Source organism: Vanacampus margaritifer, chromosome 17 (genome assembly GCF_051991255.1).
Source record: "Vanacampus margaritifer isolate UIUO_Vmar chromosome 17, RoL_Vmar_1.0, whole genome shotgun sequence".
NCBI lineage: Eukaryota > Metazoa > Chordata > Actinopteri > Syngnathiformes > Syngnathidae > Vanacampus > Vanacampus margaritifer.
Window position 1 is genome coordinate 17,145,370 of NC_135448.1, and position 12,092 is coordinate 17,157,461.

At 41.3% G+C, this 12,092-nt stretch overlaps 1 protein-coding gene across 1 annotated transcript in view; it reads right to left on the bottom strand.

Moving 5' to 3' along the window:
• Window positions 1-1,584: 1,584 nt before the first annotated feature.
• Window positions 1,585-12,092, bottom strand: part of efna3a (ephrin-A3a) — a 44,915-nt gene continuing 34,407 nt past the window's right edge. The window contains exons 2-5 of the mRNA XM_077549703.1: window positions 8,627-8,928; window positions 7,429-7,497; window positions 7,241-7,318; window positions 1,585-3,928 (exon numbers count right to left, since the gene is read on the bottom strand). Coding sequence (XP_077405829.1) covers window positions 3,807-3,928; window positions 7,241-7,318; window positions 7,429-7,497; window positions 8,627-8,928 — 571 coding nt within the window. The 3' untranslated portion in view covers window positions 1,585-3,806. The remainder of the gene's footprint in view (window positions 3,929-7,240; window positions 7,319-7,428; window positions 7,498-8,626; window positions 8,929-12,092) is intronic.

Sequence of the window (12,092 nt, forward strand, 5' to 3'; positions counted from 1 at the left end):
CTGCGGAGGTTGCCCAACAAGTGCAAACTCGTAGACGGGATCGGGTCGAGGAATAACGTGGATGTCGGAATCTGGGGCAGTCAAACAAGACGACTGTTGTCAAGACGTCTCATCGTGTGACTCACGCCGCATGAACGTTGTCAAGCGGCAAAGTCGGGCGGGGGCGGGGAAGGATCGATATGGCAGCACGCCACGAAAGCGTCAAGCCGCCTTCCGCCGTGTTGAATGAGAAGCCGTGACACTTTTCCATAGACATGAATGCCGCAATGTGGGAATTTCAAATGGATTCCATGAAAGTTTAGCTCACATTTAGAATTTTTTGTCCCTCCGTGGTGTTAATATCTTGGGGAATTAAAAAAGTCGGGGGGGGGTTTCTTGTTCTTTGACAAAATGTTTTTTGTCTTTCATAGTCCAGATTAAAAATAATAGATTTATTTTTTCCCCTCATTTTAACAAAATTACTTCCATATATTTATTATTTTTTTTTAATTACTTGGATAATTATTAGTATGACTTTCCATCATAAAAAAAAATGATATAAATAATTAAAAAAATTGCAATAAAATTAAAATTGTAAAGGGATTTTTATTAAAGTTGAGAGTTTTTAATCCCTCCTGTGAACTAAAGAAATATTTTTTGTATAATTTTGACTTTTTGAGCCATTTGAAAAAAGTTACGTTTGAGCTAATGTTCTTCTTTTCATTCATATTTTGATTTTTTACTCACATTTGTATGACTTCCCTGCAGTGAAAAATAATCTAATAAAACTATACATCATTTGACAATATTTTGTCATCATTTTTTTTTCAATGACTCGTGTTTTTTTGTGGCAGTATGCATTTTTTCTTGTAAAATTATCATCTTGTTTTAAAAAATATATATTTTTAAATTAGTTTTTTAAATATATATTTTTTATATTTTCAATATAACTAATTTCTCACAACACTGATTTTCATATGGTAATATTTCCTTAAATTATTTAGATTTTTTCCCCTTGTCATAAAATAATAAAATTAATTTTAAAAAAATCCCTCTAAAGTTGTATGACTTTGAATGTGTTTCCCGAAATATGTTTCTTATTTTCAGTATTGTTATCCAGTTTTATATATTTTATCATCAAACGCTTGTAAAACTGTGATTCTCTTACCATAGTGAGACTTAAATGCTTTTTGCGTTCTTCCCACACTGCAAAAAAAACAAAAATACTTTACAATGACTTTTTTATTTTATTTTATTTTAATCTCTCCTTTCCGTCATAACCTTTCACCTCTGTTACGGCTCAGACATGACATCTAAAAGCACTCAAGTAAACGGCAACAAACACATACAGACGCGCGCACGCGCACACGCACGTACGCGCGCACGATGCAAAAATTTAGCACTTCAGTTGGAGCACATCTGCAAAATGACTTTAATTGTCATTGTTTTGCTCATTCTTTGATCCATTTACAGACTTTTTTTTCCCTCATTCAAGGTAAACACATTTCTGGTAGTTGTCCTTCAACATTAGTAAATGCTTTTCACCCCCCCCCCCCCCAAATACCCCCCCTACTCCCACCCCCCCCTATTATTAATAAGAGCACATTCTCTCGCTTGCATATTAAGATCCTACAAACGACTCCTTAACAAATTCCTAAGTGCCACAAAACTGCAAAAAGCGTGGACGCACACTCACGCACACACACACAAAGTGCACAATGACAACGCCTGTGCAGTAAAAAAAAAAAAAAAAAAAAAAAAAGTCGAGAAAAAATGGCACAGTAGCTCATTGCGCAAAAGGCCTACACAGCATGTGAACACTTATGAGGATCATAAATAAAATAAATAAATAAATAATACACGTTTTAATATATATATGAAAAAAAAAAAAAAAACAACTAACTAACAGTGAGCTATTTTTATCCTCTCACGTTTTTGCACATTCACGCAGCAGCCGAAGCTTCACTTTGAAAGTCAAAGGTAAATTATTACAAAGTAAAATCTCCTCAGGCTGGATGACGGGGCTGGTTTCCACGGCAACCGGACAGCAAGCGGCCGATTGGCCGGGCATCTCTGTAGGCGGCTATGAAGCGGAGGGTGACAGGGCTACACTGAAAAGAAGTCAAGTCGTAATTATGCAGGGAAAGACATTAAAGTTACGAGAACAACAAAATCATTATTCTAAAAAAAAAAAAATACATGTGATTTTCTTTTAATTTTTTATTGTAATAGGATTATACTCTATGACCGACAAACTTTTTTTTTTTTTTTTTACATATAAATTTGGTCTTTCTACAATTTTTGATATTTCGACTGAATAATATAAGTGACTTTGTCTCATCGTATTTTTTTTTATTGAACTCATTCACTCACAGCCATTTTCACTGAAGCAACCCCCTTCACTGCCGGCTGTTTTACTGGATTTTGACAGATTTTGCAAGGCCCACAGAATATTCTGTTCTACTGCTATAAAAACATGGAAGCTGCCCCCCAAAAAAAAGATTAAAGTCTCTTCTATTATCAGAAAAAAAAAAGTATATTTCTATCTGTTTCCGTTTTGCAACAGTTAGCATTAAAATATGATTCCTTCATTATTCACAAATCTATTTAGAATTGTGAGTAATTAAGTTATTTTTTTCAACATGGCCCTGGTTGATCTTTTTTTGCTCTGCTGCCACCTGCTGGCCATTTTTGTAACAACTACAATTTCTTCCATCGTTCTCTGCAGTTGAAAAGCTGCATCATAGCCTTCTGTATGCTCTAGCATAAAAATAAAAAAAAATAAAAACATTTTTAAAAAACGTATAAATACGTCTTTGGGACATTTAAAACACAAATTATTGATACGTTTTGGGGAGCAAATGATTGAACTTCTTTTCAATGTAGCCCTTATGCTCCTTTGCAGGCAGGATTAGGGTTTGGATTTGGTGATTTTCGATTGTGTGAGCGTGGGGGTTGATGGAGAGACATTCGTCAAAGACAGCTCTGCGACCAAACACGATTTCAAGCACATCTACCGCACCACGGCTACGCAAGTGCCATCTCCCAAAGTGTTCTTGAGTTGTGAAGGCAGGAAACGGGCGGAAAGGACTACGACAGCGCTCGCTAGCCTCTAACCAAAGGAAATAGAAAGAGAAAAGGCGGTTGTTTGTCTTTTTTTTTTTTTGTGTGTGTGTCACTGTCCTGGACTTTAAAGTTGTTGGAAAACACCTTCATCCATCCCCATGCTAGCATTGTCTGCATCCGGCACCGTCTCTTCAATCAAACATTCTTTATCTGTCCCAAAACGTATGCAATTGTCTGCATCTGGCGCCAAAATCCAGAACATTCATAATCCATCTTGATGATAGCATTGTCGGCATCTGGTACGGTTTTCGGCATCTGGCACGTTTTTTTTTTGTATCCTGCACCATTTTCTTGTACACATGGGTCCATCTTCTGGCACCTTCCCATACATTTAATTTTCAAATGAATCCATCTCCAAGTTGGCCTCGTCTGCCTTTGGCATCTTTGTCCGCATCCGGCACCGTTTTCTAAACAGTCATAAATATCCTGCACCATTCCTTAAATTGAATTATCTTTCATCCATCCAGGCCATAAAATGTAAACATACCATCCCAATGCAAGTAGGCTATTGTCTGCATCCGGCACCGTTTTCTGGATCCGGCACCATCCCATTACTCCTCCCTGGAGCCAGTCAAATGACGCTGGGGCGGGTCTCCGTGTTGCTTGAAATGTCACGTGACCACAAGTGATGGAGGGAAATTCATTTGTCAGTGGGTCGATTTGGATTTGGCACCGTGCGTCCGCTGTCCCGCGCCGGCTCGCTAGGACAGCAGGGGGGCGCTGGCGAGCAACATGGTGGCCACGGTGAGCAGGAGGCGGTCGCGTGACGGGCTGCTGCCGCTCACGCTCTTCTCCAGCTTGGGAACTTCGGGGTTAAACTCATCTGGAGGAGGGGGAGGAGAAAGGTGAGTGTGTGTGACGTCCATGTAAATGGCGATTTACAGACATGACGCAACGATCAACAAAGCGGCAATTATCAGCAACGTGTTGCGATCGCCGCCAGTGTTTTTTTGGTTTTGTTTCATACGAATGATGAAAGTGTGTGTGTGATTGGGGGACGGGGGGTTTAATCAGGATGCATTAGCGCAGCCTCGCCATTGATTAGACCCAACAAGAACATTAGCCGCGGGCCAAAAGAGCTGCGAGAGGACGTCTTGAGTTATTCGACATTAGCGCCGACCAGGGCCGCTCATTAAGCTCGCTTCGCATTACATCCACAAAGTCATTAAAGAAAAGAGACAAACGTGGGGCGATTTCACGCAGAGGGAGTTCAACACGAGGCGCAGCCAAAATGGATATCGCGGCGCTTTCGTACACTGACAGAGACAAGAGATAATAATTCAATAATTGTAAATATAAACTCAAAAGATTATGAATTGTCTCAAAGTGAAATAGGTCAGGTCTTCCATAAATGTAAGAAAATACTTTTAAATTCATGTGGACAGTAAATTTCAAGAAAACAGTGAGGTCCCCCCCCCAAAAAATTAAAATAGCATCCTTTAAAATAACATTTTCTTAAGAATATATGGGGGGGGGGAAGAGATATTTAAATAATTGATTCATGGTTTTATTAATGGATATTTGGCTGGAAAAGGAAAATTCATTCAATATTAATTTTTTTTTTTTTTTTAAACCCAGCCCTAATACTCAATGTATATATAATAATATACGATACGATACGATATACTTTTATATATATATATATAATGTACACGTACATATATGTATATAAATATGTACATACAGAGGTGTCAAATCCAGGTTCAGAAAGTTTGGCTTTAGCCCCTGGTGCTAGCTAGCTAGCTCCCTAGCTAGTTTCCATGGTGCTCGTTTACCTGCTAGGGAGCTAGCTAGCTAGCTCGCTAGCATCAATGGCTAAAGCCAAACTGTGGCAGGGTTTTTACTTTCTGGACCTGGATTTGCCACCTATATTTACACATATAGAGTACGTACAGTATACAGACATCATCATAGCACAAACCTACTTTACGTCACACTCTAGACAAGCTTGTGTGTGGAATTATGCTGTGCTGTGCCGTGGTTGCTTGTTGACGTCATCAAGTCAGCGTCCTACACAAAGTTGCTCTTTTAAGGACACGTTTGGCTTCATACGCTTTTTAAACTCCTAACTGAGAAGCCTTGAGGCATTTTAAAGTTGCCCTTTTAGTGCTTTCCAAAAAAAAAAAAAAATACAAATAAAAAGACCTCGGGCTGCTTTTTTTTTGGCACCCGTTTGACCTTTTCAATCGTCAGAACAAACCCCGCTCTTGTCACCCGTGAGGCCCGCAAGCTGCCAACGTCTATTTTGGTGCGCGTGTAAGTTGTCTTTGCATATGAAATGAGTGATCCTCTTATGGCGGCCCCCACAAATATGCGGCGGCGGGGAATTCAGTCGTAGCCTGACGCGACGCAGCCGTCGGGACCTTGGAGCGTCACGGTGGCGGCGAGGCGGGGCGGTAAGAGCTATCGCGCCCCGGCTGTCTGCGCGTCTTTGCCCGCCTACGCCGCGTGCGGTGTTTTCTCTGCGTAAGCCGGTTTCCCCCAAAAAACCCAAAACGCGCACGTTGGGTCTGACTGGAGACGCGAGTCCTCAGATTGATGCTGCGCAGACGCCGCGTTGTAAAAGTTAGTGGGCCAGAACGTGCAGTCAAGATTGAAGGAAGGTTAACCCCGGTCAACTGTAAGAAAATACTTTCACACTGAAAATCAAAACCTCAAAATGGCTGCCAAAACTGTTGACAGTGACTTCTTTCTTGCTAATGCTAAGAAACGATGCAAAATTCCATAGATGAGCTAACAAATAACATCAGTGGTGCACGTCGCGCGTGTTTTTTATTTTTCCATAAAAAAGTTTTTAGAGCAAGTTTGTTAGTTTTTTTTTTTTTTAAATACTTTGTTTCAGTTTAGTTGTTGTTTACAGAGAGGCGTATAACACCACAACACTGATGTTATTTGTTAGCTCATCTATGGAGTTTTGCATTGTTTGTTAGCATTAAGCTAAAACTGTTGAGGGAAAAAAAAATACTTAATTATTTTTATTTTCTTTTAAAATTGTATTTATTTATTTTTATATATAGAGGCTTATAAGATCCCAACACTGATGCTATTTGTTAGCTCATCTATGGAGTTTTGCATCGTTTGTTAGCATTAAGCTAAAACTGTTGAGGGAAAAAAAAATACTTAATTATTTTTATTTTCTTTTAAAATTGTATTTATTTATTTTTATATATAGAGGCTTATAAGATCCCAACACTGATGCTATTTGTTAGCTCATCTATGGAGTTTTGCATTGTTTGTTAGCATTAAGCTAAAACTGTTGAGGGAAAAAAAAATACTTAATTATTTTTATTTTATTTTAAAATTGTATTTATTTATTTTTATATATATAGGCTTATAACACCCCAACTCTGATGCTATTTGTTAGCTCATCTATGGAGTTTTGCATTGTTTGTTAGCATTAAGCTAAAACTGTCGAGGGGAAAAAAAAAAACTTAATTATTTTTATTTTCTCTTAAAATTGTATTTATCTATTTTTATATATAGAGGCTTATAAGACCCCAACTTTGATGCTATTTGTTAGCTCATCTATGGAGTTTTGCATTGTTTGTTAGCATTAAGGTAAAACTGAGTGAGAGAGAAAAAAAATACAATGTCATGGAAAAAAATAGTATAATTTAGGTTGTAAATTTAGCAGAGAAAGCCTTGCTGTCCGTAAGTGACGACCACTGTCCGAAGGCAGCGGAAAATTGCAACTTCATTGTAATGTCCTGTCAGTCTGCTATTGATTTCTCAAAATAGACTCCGGCTCCCCTCATTGAGCACTCGAGCTGACGCATCCGAGCACGGCGACACGTTGTTTTACGCCTCGCCGCGAGTCCACGGCGGGATTTATCTGAACGGACAGCCCCCTTCTCGCCTATCGACTGATGTGTCCCGACTTGCCCGGGGGGAGTTGACCGCCAACGCCGCGCGCTCCTCTCGCACTTCGTAAAGTTTGACTTGTTGTTGTGTTGCCCGCCCTGCAAGACGCGTTTGATAGTTTGTTATAACCACCGGCACATGAACGTCTCACACGCTCGTCCATCCAAGGGCAAGGGCGATGTTTATTACGTACATGACAAACATTGAGGAAACAGGTTGTTGATGTAGCAAAAAATAAATAAATAAATGTTTCGTAAAATGCTAAGTCACTTACCAATGTTGTGTATCTTAATGCTCGGCCTCACCGTGTAGGCGCTGGACGTCTGGCTGGACTCGTCCTCTGAATTGGACACTAAAACGAAAGCGACAACAATTGTCCAAATCAAAAATTCCCGAAAAATGCCATATGAGAAGCAAAATGGCCGACAAACAGGTGCTAATATATTCTGTGATGTTACTCACCGGTAGAGCAGCAGACGTAGACTCTCATCCTCAGGCAGCTGTGGCCGTGGTGGTGGTGAGTGGGCGTGGCTAAAGAACAGGTAGAAAGTGAGTGACAGAGACAAAATGGTGGACTGCCTTCCAAATACTCACTAAGGTCCTAATCCTCTTTCTAAAGACTTCTCTATTGAGTGTCCAGTCGTGGCAACCAGTCTAGTCCCGTCCTGTCCAGTTGTGGCGACCGGTCTAGTCCCGTCCTGTCCGGTCGTGCCGTCCAGTTTAGTCCCGTACTGTCCAGCCACTGCGACCAGTCTAGTCCCGTACTGTCCAGTTGTGGCGACCGGTCTAGTCCCGTCCTGTCCGGTCGTGCCGTCCAGTCTAGTCCCGTACTGTCCAGCCGCTGCGACCAGTCTAGTCCCGTACTGTCCAGTTGTGGCGACCGGTCTAGTCCCGTACTGTCCAGCCGCTGCGACCAGTCTAGTCCCGTACTGTCCAGTTGTGGCGACCGGTCTAGTCCCGTCCTGTCCGGTCGTGCCGTCCAGTTTAGTCCCGTACTGTCCAGCCGCTGCGACCAGTCTAGTCCCGTACTGTCCAGTTGTGGCGACCGGTCTAGTCCCGTCCTGTCCGGTCGTGCCGTCCAGTCTAGTCCCGTACTGTCCAGCCGCTGCGACCAGTCTAGTCCCGTCCTGTCCAGTTGTGGCGACCGGTCTAGTCCCGTCCTGTCCGGTCGTGCCGTCCAGTTTAGTCCCGTACTGTCCAGCCGCTGCGACCAGTCTAGTCCCGTACTGTCCAGTTGTGGCGACCGGTCTAGTCCCGTCCTGTCCGGTCGTGCCGTCCAGTCTAGTCCCGTACTGTCCAGCCGCTGCGACCAGTCTAGTCCCGTACTGTCCAGTTGTGGCGACCGGTCTAGTCCCGTCCTGTCCGGTCGTGCCGTCCAGTCTAGTCCCGTACTGTCCAGCCGCTGCGACCAGTCCAGTCCCGTACTGTCCAGTCAAGGCGACCAGTCTAGTCACATCCTGTCCAGTCATGGCGACCAGTATAGTCACATCCTGCATTTGGGTCCGCCATCCCTCAATTACTCACGTCCCTCATGACAGTAGAAAGCTAAAGTTTAATTCACATTAATAAACTGCATTTTTTAAATCCTTTACAAGGCTAACCCACTTTTGCTAGCCCCACCCACTTTATCACATGTAGCATGTAGCATTTGCAGACTGACATATGTAGTAGTACTCCTGTCCCACGGTGAACTCGTAGCCCAGCGAGAAGGCGCTGTAGCGCTGGAACTTCTCGGAGAACTTGATTGGCGCATGCGGCGCGTGCGGCCGGTTGCACTCCCAGCGCTTGGAGCCGAGCCGCGGGTCGCAGGTGAGGTAGCCGTGGTAGCTGACCGTGTACAGGACGTACTGCTCAGCCACGCTGCGCTCCAGCGTCCCCCGCAGGCTGATGTTGTAGTGCGGGCAGTAAATGTCCAAATAGTCGTTGACGCTCACTTGCACCGTGTAGCCTTCTCGACGCAGCCTAAGTGGAGAAAAAAATAGGCAAATTGTTTGAAATTCATAGCCAGACGTTCATGCAACAATTTTTTTTCTTATTTTTTTCTTCTTATTATTTTTGAAATAACAGATACACTGTACCACTAAAATGCAAACCAAACCGAAAATTGAGCTTGACTAGTGACTAGTAGACTAGTGAATTTTACTAAAACAAAATTTTTTTTTAATTTTGTTTCAAATAACCGAACCCCCCAGCCCCCCCAAAAACAAAAAAAATGCAAATTTATACCCTTAAAATAATAATAATAATAATAATGATGATCATAACTTTTTCCACAAAAAACAAGTAAATAATTACAGAAATAAATACAAATATTAAAATAAACGTAATCAAAACAAATATGAAAATAAAAACGTAAAATAAAATGCAATACTAAAATCTAATAAAATAAAATATGAAAATAAATGAGTAAATCATGATAAAATATAATAAAATCCAGCAAAAAATAAAAAAATAAAAAATATATATATATATAAAGTGTATGCCAGCTGACCAGAGGTGCAATGACACCATTGCACCAGCAGATGGCAGTGTCGTGCTTCTGTGATGCTTAGGTAGCCACGCCTCCTTCTCCCTCCCTCACTCACTTTTTTGCATCCGTTTATTGTTACCCAAAGGCGGAGAAACAATCGGCGTTCATCTATACTACTTCCTATACACACACACACACACACGCGCACACAGTTACAGAAGCGTGGCAGAGTTATTAGTGGAATCCTCGAGAGACATGGCTATTTAATTAGAAAATGAGGAAGTAGAAATTTCATACCTTGATCCTGATCATCTTTCCCATACGAGCGTAACGAGACGCATTTTTATTTATTTTTTTGCCACTCACTCACTCAAACAAACGCAGATGAATCTGTCTGTCAAGTGTAGAACCGTGAAGAAAGCCGGGGATCAAAATTGACAGCACTAGACCCGCGTATTGACTAAGTTATGCTGCCTGAAGTACACGTAGAAAGCTTTTTCACAAGAAAATATCATAAAGTTACACAAAAAGAAAAAATTGCAAGGGGAAAAAGTCACAATTTTAAAAGAAAAGGTTTCAAGTTAAAGTAATGTCCTAATATTACACACACACACTCACACAAAATAAATATTAAAAGAAAAGGCGAGTTTGAAAAAGTATTTTACAAAACAAGACAAAATTTAATTTTATGGTAGGAAAAGTTATATTACAATGATGATTTGTATTTTTGCGAGAATTGCTGTAATTTGAGAAAAAAAAGTCATTACATGATAGACTGATAATTTTACATCATAAAAAAACAATTTAAGGCTAAAAAAAACACATTAGTAATATTAGACATAAAAGTAATTATAGAGAAAAAAAAACTCAGTTTACATGGTGCAACATTATTTCCATTAACTTATGTAACATTAGGAAAAAAGATTATGTATTATGCAAAAAAGCACAAACTTAATTTACGAGAAAAAAAGTGCATTTTATACAAAAATTTATTTAAAAAAATTAATTAAAAAAGTCAATCAGACAAACTTTTTTCGGAAGACTTTTTCCTTTCCTTTCCTAATATGACCAGTTTTTTGTATACGAAAATTCTCATAAATGTTACAAATTCATTTTCCTAAAACGAGGACTGCAATGACTTCCTACCAAGTCAAGCCCGTGGGCTTCAACGACAAGCAAGCTTTGAGGCGGAATGGGCAAATACATGAAAGCTAACGTTCCTCAATTTCACCGAGGCGGGGTGGGGGGGGGAGTCAAAGCTTACAGCCAGACTTGCCTCAGCACTTCTCCGCCCCCATTCGGCCCTCGCGTTCCCGATCGAAACGCAGTAAAACGGACACTTAATTGCAGCGCTAACTCAATCAACCAGGACTTACAGGAAGGATTTTGTGTGTGTGTGTGTAATGAGTTGGGTGGTGGGAGCGGGGGGCTAGCCTAGCTTGTCGTCGTCGGTGGATTAGTCATTGGAAGTATCCTGCCTCATGTTTGTTAGCTAATGATTTATAAGCTAGTTAGCTACTTCTGTTTCTTATGGAATCTACCATTGTCATTCTTGTGTGTGTGTGTGTGTGTGTGGGGGGGGGGGGGGGGTCAATAGACATTGTGCTGCTCCTTCCATATGATTTGTGAAAATCCACTAGCTTAATGCTAACACAAGGAAAATGACCATTGATGGGCTAACAAAACTAGCATCAATGTCAGCGGTGTTATTTGAACACAAACACATGTAGACAGACAATGTACCAATAGTCACAAGCATATAACAACTCATTTTACTGCACCTTAATTTAATTGTGACTGCCTTCTTCAAGTACAAGCATAAAGTAAAGTGCTAATTTACTGTTCCAAACAACCTGGCGTATTAAACCTCCACCTGCAACTATTTTCATGGGATAAACAGAAGAAAAATATTTTTTTTCCCACCCACTTATTAAAGCAGAATATGACTTGAGCAGAAAGTAGAAACCCAGTCACAGTTTGGCTTTAGCCCCAGGTGCTAGCTAGCTAGCTCCTTTGGTGCTCGTTTACCTGCTAGAGAGCTAGCTAACTAGCTATAAACCCTGCCACAGTTTGGCTTTAGCCCCAGGTGCTAGCTAGCTAGCTCCATTGGTGCTCGTTTACCTGCTAGAGAGCTAGCTAACTAGCTAGCATCAGGGGCTAAAGCTAAACTGTGGCAGGGTTTTTGTTTTTTGGACCTGGATTTGCCACCTCTGGACATGAGCGGACATAATTGGGCAAATTAGCCAAGATGAAATCCAGTCATGAGGCGGCACTTTTCACAGCGAGCAATTTGTTCTCGGATCCCTGACAGGCTCTTGAATGGCGCATTTGATCGCCGACTCGTGATTGATCTCGTGTCAAAGTGATGACAAGGTCCATCTTTCATCGGTCAACGTAGCGACAAGCTAACACGCTTTTGTTGGCGTTGCAGTAAGCTAGCTTTTTACGCATACAAACGACACTCCGCGGCATCGATTCTTTCTGCTCCGTGAGCCCGACGACATGAACGGGTTCGTATTGGGGCCCTGGATTTTTGATTTCCTCCACATTTTTGGAGTTAGCCGGAGCAAAAGAAGCAGTGCAGACTCTTTCTGCATCAGCAAGTCAAGCTTCTTCAGCGGCGCACTGACACCTCACAAGACGCATACATTATGCA